This window comes from Mustelus asterias, chromosome 12 (assembly GCF_964213995.1).
Source record: "Mustelus asterias chromosome 12, sMusAst1.hap1.1, whole genome shotgun sequence".
Classification (NCBI taxonomy): Eukaryota; Metazoa; Chordata; class Chondrichthyes; order Carcharhiniformes; family Triakidae; genus Mustelus; species Mustelus asterias.
This window is the reverse complement of record NC_135812.1, coordinates 3,289,577-3,308,961: the sequence shown is the minus strand read 5'-3', so window position 1 is coordinate 3,308,961 and position 19,385 is coordinate 3,289,577. Positions and strand designations below refer to the sequence as shown.

Genomic DNA, 19,385 nt, shown 5'->3' with positions numbered 1-19,385 from the left:
GATAATGGTGTTAACGCATGCTCGGAAAATTTACAGGAAAAGGCAAGAGTGCGGAAAGGCACATCAGAAATGTTGGTTATCTGTTCCAAATTCCCCAGCAGCAGGGAGCCAGACACACAAGGTGGAGGGAGCGAATACAGCACAGGAACAGGCCCTTTGGCCCACTAAGCCTGCACCAGTCCCGTTATCTTATCGAGATCAACCGCCTGTATCCCTCTACACCCCGCCTGTTCATGTGCCTATCCAGATAAGTCTTAAATGTCGTAAACATGTCAGCCTCAACCACCTCACTGGGCAGTGCATTCCAGGCCCCCACCACCCTCTGTGTAAAAAACTTCCCCCGCACATCTCCACTGAACCTTTCCCCCCTTATCTTGAACTTGCGCCCCCTTGTAATTGTCATTTTTGCCCGGGGGAAAAAAGCTTCCAACTCTTCACCCTATCCATACCCCTCATAATTTTATAAACTTCTATCAGATCGCCCCTCAGCCTCCATCTTTCCAGGGAGAACTATCCCAGTTTACTCAATCTCTCCTCATAGCTAATACACTCCATACCAGGCAACATCCTGGTAAAGCTTTTCTGTACTCCCTCCAAAGCCTCCATGTCCTTCTGGTAGTGTGGTGACCAGAATTGGACGCAGTATTCCAAATGTGGCCTAACCAGCGTTTTATACAACGGTAATGTAATTACCAACTTTTATACTCGATGCACCGGCCAATGAAGGCAAGCGTGCCGTATGCTTTCTTCACCAGCTTTCCCACTGTGCTGCCACTTTTAAAGATCTGTGGACCTGTACTCCCGGATCTCTCTCTGTGTCTATGCTCCTGCCATTTATTTTATAGCTCCCACCTGAATTGAATGTACCAAAATGCATCAACGATAGAGAGACATCGAGGCATTGCTTAACTAGGAGGTAATGCAGGTTAGCAAGCACAGAGTGACGGGTAACGGGACTTAGTCAGAGTTAGGACAGTTGCAGCAGAGTTTTCGATGGGCTTTGGATCTGGCGGGTGGAAGGCGTGAGGCTGATCAGGAGAACACAGGAATACTCGAATCTAAAGGTAAGAAAGGCACCGGTGAGGGTTTCAGCAGCAGATGAGCTGAGATGGAGCAAAGTCGGACGATGGAAAGATATGAGCAGCAGATGTATCTAAACACCACCGGGATATTGAACCCAATAATCAGCCGTGATCAAAATGAATGGTGGAGCAGGCTCGAAGGGCCGAATGGCCTCCTCCTGCTTCTGTTTTCTATATTTCTCTTTCAGGGAAGTTCAATTTAGAGTCAAATAGGGCGGTAACGTATGTGTGCAGTTACTACATATTAAACTAAAACACAGGGTGGTTTCTCTCCAAATTGCGACCTGAAAGCATAAGTATCACTAAACACTAGACTGAGTAACTGCAGCTGAGTCTGAGTCACAGATATCCTCACAACAAAACATGTAAGAGGCAGAGCAAAGGCAGTTAATCTGGAGATGTGAGCAGAATGCAACACAGATACTGCAGAGAAGTCTGGATAATGAAACAAGGGTGAAGCAAGCCTGTGGAGAGCTCCCAACACTAACACACAGCCTGCCCCTCATCAGATCAGCACCTCCTCTGGCAGAGTGAACCTTGACATTAGTTGTTCAGTACATCAGGAAGAATACAAATAAACACGGCTTTCACACTTTGCGTGCTTGTTTTGAAAAAGAGATTCATTCTGTGCCGGAACCAGTGTCTTCCCGAGTTAGAGAACGCCTGAAGGAGTCACGTAGTGAGTGAGGGCTGTCAGTGATCACATCTGAGGCCCAGCCCAGGTGCCAGAGTTTGAGGTGTCCAAACCATATCAGAAATGTTAACACGGTTAAAACTCGACAAGTAAAACTCCAAATACATTTGTTAGCATTCTGAAGCAGGAGGCAGCATTCCATACAGCACCTTTAATGTAGGATAACTTCCCAATGGGTTTGACAGCGATCGCACTGTAAACACCAAGGCACAGCCGGCGATTATTTGGAGATGTTTACAAAACCTTGACCAAAGAGGCGGGTTTAAGTGAAGGGGGTGGGAATTCTCGAGACAGAAACTGAAAATGCTGGAAGCACTCAGTCAGTCAGATAGCATCTGTGCAGACAGAGAGAGAGGGAGAGAGAGGAGTGAATGTTTAAAACCTAGATCCTGCTCCAGGGTTGCAAACGCATCAAACCCCACAGCAACCTTTTCTCTTCCTTAGCTGAGGATTTGCCTCCTCTGCAAGAATCGTAGAATCCCTACAGTGCAGAAGGGGGCCATTCAGCCCATCGAGCCCACAGCGACAGCAATCTCACCCAGGCCCTATTCCCGTAACCCCACGTATTTACCCTACTAATCCCCCTGACACTAAGGGGCAATTTAGCATAGCCAATCCACCTAACCCGCACATCTTTGAACTGTGGGAGGAAACCGGAGAGAGCAGTGCCCACCGCTGTGAAGCCGTGCCGCCCTGCATCTGTCACATTCTCCAAACCTCTCCCTACAGCTAAGACAGCGACACTATCTCCCCAACCCCAGATACTCCCTCCACAACAGGGGATTTTGGGGAGCTGTTTAGAATTCAGCAAAGAAGGACCAAGGGATTGATTAAGAAGGGGAAAGTACAGCACGAAAGTAAGCTTGCAGGGAACATTAGGACTGATACTAAGAGTTTCTATAGATACGTGAAGAGAAAGAGGTTGGTGAAGAAAAAGGTAGGTCCCCTACAGACAGAAATGGGGAAATGTATAATAGGGGACAGAAAAATGGCCGAGCAACTGAACACATACTTTGGTCCTGTCTTCACAAAACAGGACACAAATCAGATGCCAGAAATGTTGGAGAATGCAAGATTTAATGAGAGGGAAGAACTGAGGGAGATCAATATTAGTAGAGAAATGGTGCTGGGAAAATTGATGGGATTGAAGACGGATAAATCCCCAGGGCCTGATAATCTACATCTCAGGGTTCTTAAGCAGGTGGCTCTAGAAATAGTAGATGCATTGATGGTCATCTTCCAGGATTCTATAGACATTGGAACAGTCCCTGCAGATTGGAGGGTAGCGAATGTCACTCTAATATTCAAAAAGAGAGGTAGAGAGAAAACAGGGAATTATAGACCAGTAAGCTTAACATCGGTAGTGGGGAAAATTCTCGATTCCATTATCAAGGACTTTATACCGGAGCATTTAGAAAGCAGTGGCAGGATCAGACAGAGTCAGCATGGATTTATGAAGGGGAAATCATAGAATCATAGAAACCCTACAGTACAGAAAGAGGCCATTCGGCCCATCGAGTCTGCACCGACCACAATCCCACCCAGGCCCTACCCCCACATATTTTACCCACTAATCCCTCTAACCTACGCATCCCAGGACTCTAAGGGGCAATTTTTAACCTAGCCAATCAACCTAACCCGCACATCTTTGGACTGTGGGAGGAAACCGGAGCACCCGGAGGAAACCCATGCAGACACGAGGAGAATGTGCAAACTCCACACAGACAGTGACCCAAGCCGGGAATCGAACCCAGGTCCCTGGAGCTGTGAAGCAGCAGTGCTAACCACTGCGCTACCGTGCCGCCATGCTTGACAAATCTGTTGGAATTCTTTGAAGATGTAACTAGCAGAGTTGACAAGGGGGAGCCAGTCGATGTAGTATATTTGGACTTTCAGAAAGCGCCTGACAAAGTCCCGCATAAGAGATTATCGTGCAAGATTAAAGTGCATGGGATTGGGGGAAGTATATTGAGATGGATAGAAAACTGGCTGGCAGAAACAAAGAGTAGGAATTAATGGGTGCTTTTCAAATTGGCAGGCAGTAACTAGTGGGGTGGCACAGGGATTGGTGTTGGGATTCCAGCTATTCACAATATATATTAATGATCCGGATGAGGGAACAAAATGTAACATCTCAAAGTTTGCAGATGATACCAAGTTGGGTGGGAGGGTGAACTGTGACGAGGATGCAGAGATCCTTCAGCATGATCTGGACAGGTTGGGTGAGTGGGCGAATCAATGGCAGATGCAGTATGATTTGGATAAATGTGAGGTTATTTACTTTGGAAGCAAAAACAAGAAGGCAGATTACTACCTGAATGACTGTAAATTGGGAGAGGGGAGTGTGCAGCGGGACCTGGGTGTCCTTGTGCATCAGTCACTGAAGGTAAGCCTGCAGGTGCAGCAGGCGGTAAAGAAGGCAAATGGCATGTTGGCCTTCATTGTGAGAGGTTTCGAGTACAGGAGCAGGGATGTGTTGTTGCGATTATACAGGGCCTTGGTGAGGCCACACCGAGAGTATTGTGAGCAGTTTTGGTCTCCTTTTCTGAGGATGTTCTTGCTCTCGAGGGAGCGCAGCGAAGGTTTGCCAGGCTGATTCCGGGGATGGCGGGACTGATGTATGAGGAGAGATTGACTAGGTTAGGATTGTTTTCACTGGAGTTCAGATGAATGAGGGGGGATCTCATAGAGACTTATAAAATTCTAACAGGACGAGACAGGGTAGATGCAGGGAGGATGTTCCCGATGGTGGGGGAGCCCAGAACCAGGGGTCACAGTCTGAGGATTCAGGGTAGACCATTTAGGACGGAAGTGAGGAGACATTTCTTCACCCAGAGAGTGGTGAGCCTGTGGAATTCATTATCACAGGAAGTAGTTGATGCCAAAACGTTGAATGTATTCAAGAGGCGGCTGGATATAGCGCTTGGGGCAAACGGGATCAAAGGTTATGGGGAGAAAGCAGGATTAGGCTATTGAGTTGGATGATCAGCCATGATCGCGATGATTGGCGGAGCAGGCTCGAAGGGCCGAATGGCCTTCTCCTGCTCTCCTATCTTCTATGTTAACAGGATTGCTTTAAGTTTATTTATTAGTGTCACAAGTAGGTTTACATTAACACTGCAATGAAGTTACTGTGAAAATCCCCTAGTCGCCACTTTCTGGTGCCTGTTCGGGTACACTGAGGGAGAATTTAGCATGGCCAATGCACCCTAACCAGCACGTCAACCAGTTTGCCTCCCCTCTCCTCTTTCTGAAGGGTTCCCACTCAGGGCACTCTTGTTTGCTTTTCCATTAACCCTCCTTCCAATGGTCCTTCACCTCACATTGTCCTGTGCAAACACCTCCTCCCAGACTGTACATCACCTGTATTTCCCCAGGAGGATGGAATTGTGTTTTACAGCACCTCATCACCACTCAGTGTTCCGAAGCAATTAGGACAATTATTTAGAAGTACAATCCCTGTTGTAATGTGGCAAAAAACCTGCAGCTAATTTAAGTAGCAAACAAGGTCGCTCAGTGAGCAATGTGATAATGAGTTGTATGTTTCCCTGATGTTGGCTACGGGTCTAATTGGCTCCGGAGGGTGAAGCCCTGGAGGGTTGCGGATGATTCGCAATGGTCATTGTACTGTGATGGAGATGCTTGTGGCGTTGATTCCCAGAGCGTCAGCCTCGGAGAGAGAGCAGAACCCTCGGAAGGGGAAAATGTGGGGGGCAACGCCCTGGAAATTCAAAGATCACCGACAACGAACCCTTTTTTAGTGCAAGGGGGTAGTTGTTCGTTATTGGTTAGAGGACGGAGTTTGCCATCGGTACTGTTTATGTAGCGATTCGTTGGTTGTTGTTGCAAGCCAATTTGATTTGATTTATTATTGTCACATGTATTAGCATACACTGAAAAGTATTGTATCTTGCACTATACTAAGCATACCATTCATAGAGAAGGAAACGAGAGTGCAGGATGTAGTGTTACAGTCATAGCTAGGGTGCAGAGAAAGGTGCTTGTTATCGTGATGTTATTTGCATGATTGTAGTTAAATGACATGTTTGATATTGCTGAAATGTATTTTTGTATTTGTAACTGTTTTGATATTAAAAAGAGTGGGTCTCATTGGCTACAGTCACTGTCTGTCTCCCTCCTATCTTACATTTGTGTTTTTTCAAACAGGGGAGGAGTGTCCTTGAGCTGGTACGGACACCACAATGGCCTCCAGCACCGCCTCCTCCTCCAGCCCAGGGGGCAGCACCGCCTCCTCCTCCAGCCCAGGGGGCAGCACCGCCTCCTCCTCCAGCCCAGGGGGCAGCACCGCCTCCTCCTCCAGCCCAGGGGGCAGCACCGCCTCCTCCTCCAGCCCAGGGGGCAGCACCGCCTCCTCCTCCAGCCCAGGGGGCAGCACCACCTCATCCTCCAGCCCAGGGGGCAGCACCGCCTCATCCTCCTCCTCCTCCAGCCCAGGGGGCAGCACCGCCTCCTCCAGCCCAGGGGGCAGCACCGCCTCCTCCTCCAGCCCAGGGGGCAGCATTGCCTTCTCCTCCAGCCCAGGGGGCAGCACCGCCTCCTCCTCCAGCCCAGGGGGCAGCACCGCCTCCTCCTCCAGCCCAGGGGGCAGCACCGCCTCCTCCTCCAGCCCAGGGGGCAGCACCGCCTCCTCCTCCAGCCCAGGGGGCAGCACCGCCTCCTCCTCCTCCAGCCCAGAGGGCAGCACCGCCTCCTCCTCCTCCAGCCCAGGGGGCAGCACCGCCTCCTCCTCCAGCCCAGGGGGCAGCACCGCCTCCTCCTCCAGCCCAGGGGGCAGCATTGCCTCCTCCTCCTCCAGCCCAGGGGGCAGCACCGCCTCCTCCTCCAGCCCAGAGGGCAGCACCGCCTCCTCCTCCAGCCCAGGGGGCAGCATTGCCTCCTCCTCCAGCCCAGGGGGCAGCACCGCCTCCTCCTCCAGCCCAGGGGGCAGCATTGCCTCCTCCTCCAGCCCAGGGGGCAGCACCGCCTCCTCCTCCAGCCCAGGGGGCAGCACCGCCTCCTCCTCCAGCCCAGGGGGCAGCACCGCCTCCTCCTCCAGCCCAGGGGGCAGCACCGCCTCCTCCTCCAGCCCAGGGGGCAGCACCGCCTCCTCCTCCAGCCCAGGGGGCAGCACCGCCTCCTCCTCCAGCCCAGGGGACAGCACCGCCTCCTCCTCCTCCAGCCCAGAGGGCAGCACCGCCTCCTCCTCCTCCAGCCCAGGGGGCAGCACCACCTCCTCCTCCAGCCCAGGGGGCAGCACTGCCTCCTCCTCCAAGCCGGGGGGGCAGCACCGCCTCACTCTCCAGCCTAGGGGGCAGCACCGCCTCCTCCTCCAGCCCAGGGGGCAGCACCGCCTCCTCCTCCAGCCCAGGGGGCAGCACCGCCTTCTCCTCCAGCCCAGGGGGCAGCACCACCTCCTCCTCCAGCCCAGGGGGCAGCACCGCCTCCTCCTCCAGCCCAGGGGGCAGCACCGCCTTCTCCTCCAGCCCAGGGGGCTGCACCACCTCCTCCTCCAGCCCAGGGGGCAGCACTGCCTCCTTCTCCAAGCCGGGGGGGCAGCACCGCCTTCTCCTCCAGCCCAGGGGGCAGCACCGTCTTCTCCTCCAGCCCAGAGACTCACAGGTGGTCGGTGGAGGACTGGAGAATTGTAAACTTATTGATCATAAAAGGGTATAAAGATAAGTCATGATGTGGAGATGCCGGCGTTGGACTGGGGTAAGCACAGTAAGAAGTCCCACAACACCAGGTTAAAGTCCAACAGGTTTATTTGGTAGCAAATACCATAAGCTTTCGGAGCAGAGCTCCTTCGTCAGATGGAGTGGAAATCTGTTCTCAAACAGATTGAGAACTGTTTGAAACTGTTTGAGAACAGATTTCCACTCCATCTGACGAAGGAGCTCTGCTCCGAAAGCTTATGGTATTTGCTACCAAATAAACCTGTTGGACTTTAACCTGGTGTTGTGAGACTTCTTACTATAAAGATAAGCCCAGCAACTACAGAATCAGTTTAGTTTTGTTGGTAGGGAAACTTCTAGAAAAAATAGTCTGGGACGAAATCAATAATCACATGAACAAATGTGGGTTAATTAAGCGAAGTCAGTGTCGATGCCTTAAAATTGTGTTTAACTAACCTGCTGGAGTTTATATAGGAGGTAAGAGAGGGTTGATGAGGGAAATGCTGTTGATGTGATGTATATGGATTTTCAAAAGGCATTTGATACAGTGCCACACAACAGACTTGTCAGCAAAATTCCAGCTCACGGAATAAAAGGGACGGTAACAATGTGGATATAAAATTGGCTGAGTGACAGCAGGATATGTTGAGAGCGTGGTTAAGAAAGTACACAGCATCCTAGGCTTCATCAACAGGGGCAAGAATGCATCAACAAGGAGGTTAGGCTGAACTTGTATAAGGCACTAGTTTGGTCTCAGCGAGAGTTCAGTTCTGGAGCCACACATTAGGAAGAATATGAAGGCATGAGAGGGTGAAGAAAAGAATCATAAGAATGGTCCCAGGGATGAGGAACTTTGGTTAGATTGGAGAGATTGGGACTGTTCTCCTTGGAGAAAAGGAGCTAAAAGGAGATTTGATAGAGATGTTTAAAATCATGAGGGGCCTGGACGGGTAGGGAGAAACTTTTCCCACTCGTGAAAGGATCGAGAATTAGAGGGCACAGGTTTAAAGTGATTAGTAAAAGGAGAAAGGTTTTTTTATACAGGTTGTGGTTGGGATCTGGAATGCACTGAGTGTGTGGTGGAGGCCGGTTCAATCAAGGCACGGGGAGAAGGTGGTGGACTGGCACCAAACCAATTGTTCATTCAGAGCCGGGGCAGTCACAAGGGGCTAGATCGCTGCCTTCTGCTACAATTATGTGAATCCAGTCCAGGGAGCCGCACCAGCTCCTCCTCCCACTCCTCCAGCCCAGGCAGCAGCTCCACCTCCCCTCCCGCCCAGGCAGCAGCTCCACCTCCCCTCCCCTCCAGCCCAGGCAGCAGCTCCACCTCCCCTCCCCTCCAGCCCAGGCAGCAGCTCCACCTCCCCTCCCCTCCAGCCCAGGCAGCAGCTCCACCTCCCCTCCCCTCCAGCCCAGGCAGCAGCTCCACCTCCCCTCCAGCCCAGGCAGCAGCTCCACCTCCCCTCCAGCCCAGGCAGCAGCTCCACCTCCCCTCCCGCCCAGGCAGCAGCTCCACCTCCCCTCCCCTCCCCTCCCGCCCAGGCAGCAGCTTCACCTCCCCTCCAGGTCAGGGAGCAGCTCCACCTCCCCTCCCGCCCAGGCAGCAGCTCCACCTCCCCTCCCCTCCAGCCCAGGCAGCAGCTCCACCTCCCCTCCAGCCCAGGCAGCAGCTCCACCTCCCCTCCCGCCCAGGCAGCAGCTCCACCTCCCCTCCCGCCCAGGCAGCAGCTCCACCTCCCCTCCAGCCCAGGCAGCAGCTCCACCTCCCCTCCAGCCCAGGCAGCAGCTCCACCTCCCCTCCCGCCCAGGCAGCAGCTCCACCTCCCCTCCCCTCCAGCCCAGGCAGCAGCTCCACCTCCCCTCCCGCCCAGGCAGCAGCTCCACCTCCCCTCCCGCCCAGGCAGCAGCTCCACCTCCCCTCCAGGTCAGGGAGCAGCTCCACCTCCCCTCCAGGTCAGGGAGCAGCTCCACCTCCCCTCCCGCCCAGGCAGCAGCTCCACCTCCCCTCCCCTCCAGCCCAGGCAGCAGCTCCACCTCCCCTCCCCTCCAGCCCAGGCAGCAGCTCCACCTCCCCTCCCCTCCAGCCCAGGCAGCAGCTCCACCTCCCCTCCCCTCCAGCCCAGGCAGCAGCTCCACCTCCCCTCCCCTCCAGCCCAGGCAGCAGCTCCACCTCCCCTCCCCTCCAGCCCAGGCAGCAGCTCCACCTCCCCTCCCCTCCAGCCCATGCAGCAGCTCCACCTCCCCTCCCCTCCAGCCCATGCAGCAGCTCCACCTCCCCTCCCGCCCAGGCAGCAGCTCCACCTCCCCTCCAGGTCAGGGAGCAGCTCCACCTCCCCTCCAGCCCAGGCAGCAGCTCCACCTCCCCTCCCCTCCAGCCCATGCAGCAGCTCCACCTCCCCTCCCGCCCAGGCAGCAGCTCCACCTCCCCTCCAGGTCAGGGAGCAGCTCCAGCTCCCCTCCCACTCCTTCAGCCCAGGGTGCAGCACCGCCTCCGCTTCCCGCTCCTCCGGGCCAGGGGGCAGCACCGCCTCCGCTTCCCGCTCCTCCGGGCCAGGGGGCAGCACCGCCTCCGCTTCCCGCTCCTCCGGGCCAGGGGGCAGCACCGCCTCCGCTTCCCGCTCCTCCAGGCCAGGGGGCAGCACCGCCTCACTCACTCTGGGAGCAGTCATTTGCTTCGGCTGCTGGCGCCCGGTGGAGAGGCTGCGGATGCGGGAGGCTGGTTAGTTTATGTGAGTTTAGTTATTTGTACTGGTTAGGAGACGCTACAACGCGTACCGATCAGCGGGGGCATCCGTACTGATTAATCGAAGTGGCTGCTTCCACGCTGTGAGCTCGGCTGAGAGGGAAAGGGAGATAAACAACAATGGCGGCAGCTCCAACCGCCATGGAGACAGGTGAGCGGAAACGGAAATGGCTACTCACGTGATACGGAGCGGGGCGGAAGTCTGGGTCAAGGGAGAAACGGAGGGGCGGAAGTGAATGTTCAGGCTGGGGGTGCAGCTGGAGGAGCTATTCAATGAGACCGTGGCGGCTCCCTAACCATACTCCATCTCCACGCCTTAGCTCCATATCCCAGCATGAAAGTTTAGTTTTATTTATCTGTCACAAGTAGGCTTACATTAACACTGCAATGAAATTACTGTGAAAATCCCCTAGTCGCCACACTCCTGCGCCTGTTTGGGTACACCGAGGGAGAATGTAGCATGGCCAATGCACCCTAACCAGCACATCTTTCAGACTGTGGGAGGAAACCGGAGCACCCGGAGGAAACCCACACAGACATGGGGAGAATGTGCAAACTCCACACAGACAGTGACCCAACCCGGGAATCGAACCCAGGTCCCTGGCGCTGTGAGGCAGCAGCGCTAACCACGGTGTCACTGTATTGTTAGCCCTTGTTTTGAAGTGTCATGCCACAATGAAATTGCTTCCCCCAGGGTACGTTGCCCCGCTGAGCTGGCTGTGTGCAAATCGCCACATTTCCCACCCTGTGATTACACTTCCTGACTGCGGGCAAACAATTGCAGCTCGGTGGTTTGGACAGTTGCAGTTTGCTTCATCCACAAGCAGTTGGAGTTATGTCTTTGCTAATTAGTATCACTCATGCATTCCTGTTTGAATAATGCGAAAATAAACTTTATTTTCTTTTCTTCCCCTCCCCGGGCTCAGAGGAACAGTCTAAGCTGCGATTCCAGATGGAGCTGGAGTTTGTTCAGTGTCTGGCGAATCCAAACTACCTGAACTGTAAGTGTCTGTGGGAGCATCCTAGGATATTGTCGAGCTGTTTGACACAATAATAGTGCGAGTACTGGGCTCCTTCATCTAACTACAGACCAGAATCTGTCTCCTTTCTGCCCCTCATCTAGCAGATCAGTAATATATTCACACACACTGTTCAGAACAAACCAGTAGACATGCGTACTGATTGGGGGGTGAAGTCAGAGATTGGCAGGAAGGGACAGGGAAGAAACCGAAGAAAGCGTGAAGAATCGAGTAAATGTTACAAAGATGGAAGAAAGACTAAACTAAATGCACCTGACATTCATAACAAAGTAACTGAATTGATAGCATACATTGAAATAAATAAATATGATCTGAAAACCATCTCAGTAAAGTTTATTTATTAGTGACAAGTAAGGCTTGCATTAACCTAGTCGCCATAGTCCGGCGCCCGTTCGGGTCAATGCACCTGACCAGCATGTCTTTCAGACTGTGGGAGGAAACCCACGCAGACATGGGGAGAACGTGCAGACTCCAGACAGACAGTGACCCCGAGGCTGGGAATTGAACCCGGGTCCCGGCGCTGTGAGGCAGCAGCGCTAACCACTGTGCCACCCAGTAATTGTGTGCTTTGGAAATTATATTGTTAAGTCAATCACATTGTTGAAGATAGGGTGATGGTTATTGGCTCAACCTCCAAAAGAATAGGAAGGACACAGCTGGAACAGCTGGGATTGGGGAACCATTAGTAGTTTGTAACTCTGCTGAGCTGGACGAAGAATAAACTTGTTCAGGGTGAAAGACCAGCTGCTGTATAATTCCTTATTCTATTCGTGGAATGAACAATGGAATATCGGCTGCAAGAGGACAAGGATTGGGTCCTGAACATTGATTTGATTTATTGTCACATGTATTGCATACAGACAAAGCATACCGTTCATAGAGAAGGAAAGGAGAGGGTGCAGAATGTAGTGTTACAGTCATAGCTAGGGTGTAGAGAAAGATGGCATTGTTGGAGAGTTTAACAGTTTGAAGTTTTAGAAGCACAGAACGAGAGTAAAAGATAGAATTAGAAGGCATGCTGGGCACAGCTTGCAAGAAGTCGACTCGCTCTGGCGCCATCTTGAGAATATTGAGCATATGACAGTCAAGAGGTCAAAGAAGCTTGGTAAAGGTGGAGAGGTAGCATGGTCAATCAAGGATAACACTGGTGCGATAGTAAGTGATTGTGGTTCAGGAGATCAGGGTGTAGAAGCGGTTTGGGTTAAGAATAGTCGGGGAAAGAGGTCATGTGTAGGAGTGTGGTCTACAGGCTCCCGAACAGTAACTATAATGGTGGACAAAGTTTGCAAGAGGAAATATTGAGTGTTTGTGATAAGGGATAACAATAATTATGGATGATTTTTATATAAAAACTGGAAAAAGATTGGCAGTAATAACCTGGATGAAGAGTTCATAAAATGTGTTTGAGATAGTTACTAGACTTGGCATTGTGAGAGGATTAATGAATAATCTCAGAGTAAAGGCAGCCTGAGATAGCACCAACCACAATATGATTGAATTTTACATCCAGTTTGAAAGGGAGAAGAGTGGGTCCAAGACTAGTATTTTAAACTTAATTAAGGGCAACTACGCAAGCATGGAAACTGAGCTAGCGACTCGGGAATAGGGAATTGATCTACAGAGACGCAATGACTGACATTTAAGGGATAATACAGAATTCTCTTCAGTATATTCCTGCTATAAAGAAAAATTTGAAAAGGATGACCATCTGTGGTTAACTAAAAAATTTAAGGAAAGTGTCAAACTTAAGGAAAAAACATATAACTACACAAAGATGAGTGGCAGGTCAGATGATTGGTCAGAATATAAAGAACAGCAGAGAATGCTAAAAGGTAAATCAGGAGAAAGGAATTAGAGTCTGGTAGGATGGCTAGAACTCAAAAACAGATGGCAAGAGTTTCTACAGGCATTTAAACATGTAAAGAACGAGTAAAGTGAGTGTTAGTCCCCCGAGAGAGAGAAAATGGGAAGTTAATCGATAATAAGATAATGGCAATTGAGATGAACAAGTATTTTTGCTTCTGTCTTCACCATAGAGGATAGAAAAACTATCAAAAGTTGCTGCAAAATATGAAAGCTCATGGTGTAGGGGTAACGTATTAGCCTGGATTTAAGATTGGCTGGCTGGTAGAATACATTAGAGTATGCATAAATGAGTCTTTTTCTGATTGGCAGGGTGTGATGAGGGGAGTACCATGGGGAGCTGTGCTGGGACCTCAACATTTTACAGTTTCTAGCAATGACTCAGATGAAGGGAGGGAAGGCACCGTAACTAAAGTTGCTGATGACGCAAAGATAGGTAGGAAAGTATGTTGTGAAGAAGACATAAGGAGGTTGCAGATGGATATAGATCTGAGTGAGTAGGCAAACATCAGGCAGATGGAGTTTTGTGAGAAAATGTGAAATTGTTCCCTTTGGCAGGAAGAATGAAAAAGCAGAGTATTATTTAACCAGAGAACAAGCGCAGAATTCCGAGGTGTAGAGGGCTCTGGGTGTCCTAGTGCATGAGTCACAAAAAGTTAATATTCAGTTACAAGTAATTAAGGTGGCTAATGGAATGCTATCCTTTATTACGGGAGGAATTGAATATAAAAGTAAGGATGTTATGTTTTAATTATTCAGGGCACTGGTGAGACTGCATCTTGAATACTGTGTGCAGTTTTGGTCTCTTTATTTAAGGAGGGGTGTAAATGTGTTGGAGGCAGTTAGGAGGAGGTTTATTAGATTGATACCTGGAATGGGCGGGCTGTCTGAGGGAAGGTTGGACAGGCTGGGCTTGTTTCCACTGGAGTTTAGAAGAGTGAGGGGCGACTTTATTGAAGTTTATAAGATGCTGAACAGTCCTGACAGGGTGGACGTGGAGAGAATGTTTCCTCTTGTCGGTGCACCCTGAACCAGGGGGCACTGTTTAAAATTAGGGGGCACCCTTTTAGAACAGAGATGAGGAGAATACGTTTCTCTGAGGATTGAAAGAATTTGGAACTCTGCTCCGGGAGGTAATGAATATGGGATAATGTTTAACGGAGAGGTAGATAGATTCTTGTTAGGGAAGGCAATCAGGGGGAGGTGGGGCATATGGAACTCCACATAAACAGATCCGCTGTGGTCTTGTTGAACAGTGGGGTTGGCTTGAAGGGTCAAATGGCTACTCCTGCTCCTATTTCGTGTGTTCATATTATAGTGTTACCCCCTGCAAACTCTCAGTTCCGCTTTAAAGATTGAGCCCAGCTGAACTTGCAGATGCACCTGTGGAGAGTAACATTCCCAACACCCTCAGATGAAGTAACATGAGCGAGTGTGAGACCATTCTCCTGGTTAGGATGGTGCTGTCCAGTTTCCAGTCCACGCTGTATCGATTACTATCTGGGCAGTGGTGATGATCCAATTCTTTCTTCTGTTTTTTTTTCAATGTGGAAGTCCTGGCACAGCGAGGGTACTTCAGAGAGCGAACATTTGTCAATTACTTCAAGTATCTGCTGTACTGGAAGGAGCCCGAATATGCCAAGTATCTGAAGTAAGTGCCTGTACCCAGGGGGGGAAGGGTCACTGCAGCTTTCCACTTTCACTGAATCATATCCAGGGTGTTCCCCCATTGCCAAAGCCGACATTCTGCACTCCTCCTGAAGCCATTTCTCCTTTGGAGCAAAATGCATTCGGTGTCTTGCTCACTCATTCATCTCCTTATGTCACTGAGTGTAGCAGGGATAGGAGCAAGAGAAGGCAATGCAACATCCTGTCTCCAACCTACCATTCAATCAAATCATGGCTGCCCTTCAGCAGAACTGGAGACAGAGTAAAGCTCCCTCTACACTGTCCCCATCAAACACTCCCAGGACAGGTACAGCACGGGGTTAGATACAGAGTAAAGCTCCCTCTACACTGTCCCCATCAAACACTCCCAGGACAGGTACAGCACGGGGTTAGATACAGAGTAAAGCTCCCTCTACACTGTCCCCATCAAACACTCCCAGGACAGGTACAGCACGGGGTTAGATACAGAGTAAAGCTCCCTCTACACTGTCCCCATCAAACACTCCCAGGACAGGTACAGCAAGGGGTTAGATACAGAGTAAAGCTCCCTCTACACTGTCCCCATCAAACACTCCCAGGACAGGTACAGCACGGGGTTAGATACAGAGTAAAGCTCCCTCTACACTGTCCCCCATCAAACACTCCCAGGACAGGTACAGCACGGGGTTAGATACAGAGTAAAGCTCCCTCTACACTGTCCCCATCAAACACTCCCAGGACAGGTACAGCACGGGGTTAGATACAGAGTAAAGCTCCCTCTACACTGTCCCCATCAAACACTCCCAGGACAGATACAGCACGGGGTTAGATACAGAGTAAACCTCCCTCTACACTGTCCCCATCAAACACTCCCAGGACAGGTACAGCACGGGGTTAGATACAGAGTAAAGCTCCCTCTACACTGTCCCCCATCAAACACTCCCAGGACAGGTACAGCACGGGGTTAGATACAGAGTAAAGCTCCCTCTACACTGTCCCCCATCAAACACTCCCAGGACAGGTACAGCACGGGGTTAGATACAGAGTAAAGCTCCCTCTGCACTGTCCCCATCAAACACTCCCAGGACAGGTACAGCACGGGGTTAGATACAGAGTAAAGCTCCCTCTACACTGTCCCCATCAAACACTCCCAGGACAGGTACAGCACGGGGTTAGATACAGAGTAAAGCTCCCTCTACACTGTCCCCATCAAACACTCCCAGGACAGGTACAGCACGGGGTTAGATACAGAGTAAAGCTCCCTCTACACTGTCCCCATCAAACACTCCCAGGACAGGTACAGCAAGGGGTTAGATACAGAGTAAAGCTCCCTCTACACTGTCCCCATCAAACACTCCCAGGACAGGTACAGCACGGGGTTAGATACAGAGTAAAGCTCCCTCTACACTGTCCCCCATCAAACACTCCCAGGACAGGTACAGCACGGGGTTAGATACAGAGTAAAGCTCCCTCTACACTGTCCCCATCAAACACTCCCAGGACAGGTACAGCACGGGGTTAGATACAGAGTAAAGCTCCCTCTACACTGTCCCCATCAAACACTCCCAGGACAGATACAGCACGGGGTTAGATACAGAGTAAAGCTCCCTCTACACTGTCCCCATCAAACACTCCCAGGACAGGTACAGCACGGGGTTAGATACAGAGTAAAGCTCCCTCTACACTGTCCCCATCAAACACTCCCAGGACAGGTACAGCACGGGGTTAGATACAGAGTAAAGCTCCCTCTACACTGTCCCCATCAAACACTCCCAGGACAGGTACAGCAAGGGGTTAGATACAGAGTAAAGCTCCCTCTACACTGTCCCCATCAAACACTCCCAGGACAGGTACAGCACGGGGTTAGATACAGAGTAAAGCTCCCTCTACACTGTCCCCCATCAAACACTCCCAGGACAGGTACAGCACGGGGTTAGATACAGAGTAAAGCTCCCTCTACACTGTCCCCATCAAACACTCCCAGGACAGGTACAGCACGGGGTTAGATACAGAGTAAAGCTCCCTCTACACTGTCCCCATCAAACACTCCCAGGACAGATACAGCACGGGGTTAGATACAGAGTAAACCTCCCTCTACACTGTCCCCATCAAACACTCCCAGGACAGGTACAGCACGGGGTTAGATACAGAGTAAAGCTCCCTCTACATTGTCCCCCATCAAACACTCCCAGGACAGGTACAGCACGGGGTTAGATACAGAGTAAAGCTCGCTCTACACTGTCCCCATCAAACACTCCCAGGACAGGTACAGCACGGGGTTAGATACAGAGTAAAGCTGCCTCTACACTGTCCCCATCAAACACTCCCAGGACAGGTACAGCACGGGGTTAGATACAGAGTAAAGCTCCCTCTACACTGTCCCCCATCAAACACTCCCAGGACAGGTACAGCACGGGGTTAGATACAGAGTAAAGCTCCCTCTACACTGTCCCCATCAAACACTCCCAGGACAGGTACAGCACGGGGTTAGATACAGAGTAAAGCTCCCTCTACACTGTCCCCATCAAACACTCCCAGGACAGGTACAGCACGGGGTTAGATACAGAGTAAAGCTCCCTCTACACTGTCCCCATCAAACACTCCCAGGACAGGTACAGCACGGGGTTAGATACTGAGTAAAGCTCCCTCTACACTGTCCCCCATCAAACACTCCCAGGACAGGTACAGCACGGGGTTAGATACAGAGTAAAGCACCCTCTACACTGTCCCCATCAAACACTCCCAGGACAGGTACAGCACGGGGTTAGATACAGAGTAAAGCTCCCTCTACACTGTCCCCATCAAACACTCCCAGGACAGGTACAGCACGGGGTTAGATACAGAGTAAAGCTCCCTCTACACTGTCCCCATCAAACACTCCCAGGACAGGTACAGCAAGGGGTTAGATACAGAGTAAAGCTCCCTCTACACTGTCCCCATCAAACACTCCCAGGACAGGTACAGCACGGGGTTAGATACAGAGTAAAGCTCCCTCTACACTGTCCCCCATCAAACACTCCCAGGACAGGTACAGCACGGGGTTAGATACAGAGTAAAGCTGCCTCTACACTGTCCCCATCAAACACTCCCAGGACAGGTACAGCACGGGGTTAGATACAGAGTAAAGCTCCCTCTACACTGTCCCCCATCAAACACTCCCAGGACAGGTACAGCACGGGGTTAGATACAGAGTAAAGCTCCCTCTACACTGTCCCCCATCAAACACTCCCAGGACAGGTACAGCACGGGGTTAGATACAGAGTAAAGCTCCCTCTGCACTGTCCCCATCAAACACTCCCAGGACAGGTACAGCACGGGGTTAGATACAGAGTAAAGCTCCCTCTACACTGTCCCCATCAAACACTCCCAGGACAGGTACAGCACGGGGTTAGATACAGAGTAAAGCTCCCTCTACACTGTCCCCATCAAACACTCCCAGGACAGGTACAGCACGGGGTTAGATACAGAGTAAAGCTCCCTCTACACTGTCCCCATCAAACACTCCCAGGACAGGTACAGCACGGGGTTAGATACTGAGTAAAGCTCCCTCTACACTGTCCCCCATCAAACACTCCCAGGACAGGTACAGCACGGGGTTAGATACAGAGTAAAGCACCCTCTACACTGTCCCCATCAAACACTCCCAGGACAGGTACAGCATGGGGTTAGATACAGAGTAAAGCTCCCTCCACAGTGTCCCCATCAAACACTCCCAGGACAGATACAGCACGGGGTTAGATACAGAGTAAAGCTCCCTCTACACTGTCCCCCATCAAACACTCCCAGGACAGATACAGCACGGGGTTAGATACAGAGTAAAGCTCCCTCTACACTGTCCCCCATCAAACACTCCCAGGACAGATACAGCACGGGGTTACAGAGAGTTGAATTTATTTTCACCAACTCGATTTGCTCCTGTATCTTATAGCTGCTCTGCTCCCTCCTCTCTTGCTCTCCCTGTTAATGGGTATTGCTAATGCTTTCCTGAGCTGTGTGCGCCTCACCCACTCTCCACGTGTTTCTCCCCATCCTTTGTTCTCTATTCCACTTTACCCCTATCTGTCCTGTACTGTTCCCACATGCTGGGCCATCCCAGGAGAGCTGTCGGCTGCCCAGTGTCTCACTGTCTCTCTGCCGCAGGTACCCGCAGTGCCTCCACATGCTGGAGCTGTTGCAGTATGAACATTTCCGCAAGGAGCTGGTGAATGCGCAGTGCGCCAAGTTCATCGATGAGCAGCAGCTGCTGCACTGGCAACATTACTCACGCAAACGGGTGAGGCTGCAGCAAGCACTGGCTGAACAGCAACATCAGAACAACACATCCAGCAAGTGAGGTGCGCAGACCCAGGGAAGGAGGACGGTGCTGGGTGTGAATGACCCCTCTCTCCTCCACGGAGCACAGGAACCCCTACCCGAGAAGATAAGACATGGACATTTCCAGCAGTGGCGTTGGGGATGGACAGTGCTCCAGAGACATGTACATTTCTTGTTGGACAGGCTGGAATTGTCAGTGTCCACACCCCCGGTGCAGGATGATGCCAGTGTAGCAATGGTGAAATCAACAGAGGAAACCACGCTCAGCCAGATAATAAAAAATCAAAATACCGCCGACAACTGAAATAAAACAAACAAGGCTGTAAATTA

At 51.3% G+C, this 19,385-nt stretch overlaps 2 protein-coding genes across 3 annotated transcripts in view; one reads left to right on the top strand and one right to left on the bottom strand.

Moving 5' to 3' along the window:
- The window catches only part of LOC144501182 (sulfurtransferase Alvin_2599-like), a 19,864-nt gene extending 9,522 nt beyond the window's left edge, over positions 1–10,342 (bottom strand). The window contains exon 1 of the mRNA XM_078224603.1: positions 10,224–10,342. The gene's annotated coding sequence lies outside the window, so the exon portion shown is untranslated. The remainder of the gene's footprint in view (positions 1–10,223) is intronic.
- Positions 10,097–19,385, top strand: med31 (mediator complex subunit 31). Of its 2 annotated transcripts, none has more exons than XM_078224605.1 (4): positions 10,097–10,177; positions 11,118–11,192; positions 14,649–14,745; positions 18,882–19,385. In XM_078224605.1, the coding sequence occupies exons 2-4, from the start codon at positions 11,144–11,146 to the stop codon at positions 19,072–19,074; spliced, it is 339 nt and encodes a 112-aa protein (XP_078080731.1). In that variant the 5' UTR covers positions 10,097–10,177; positions 11,118–11,143; the 3' UTR covers positions 19,075–19,385. The 2 variants fall into 2 exon arrangements, with proteins under 2 accessions (XP_078080731.1, XP_078080730.1); XM_078224604.1 differs by lacking the exon at positions 10,097–10,177 and adding an exon at positions 10,202–10,342.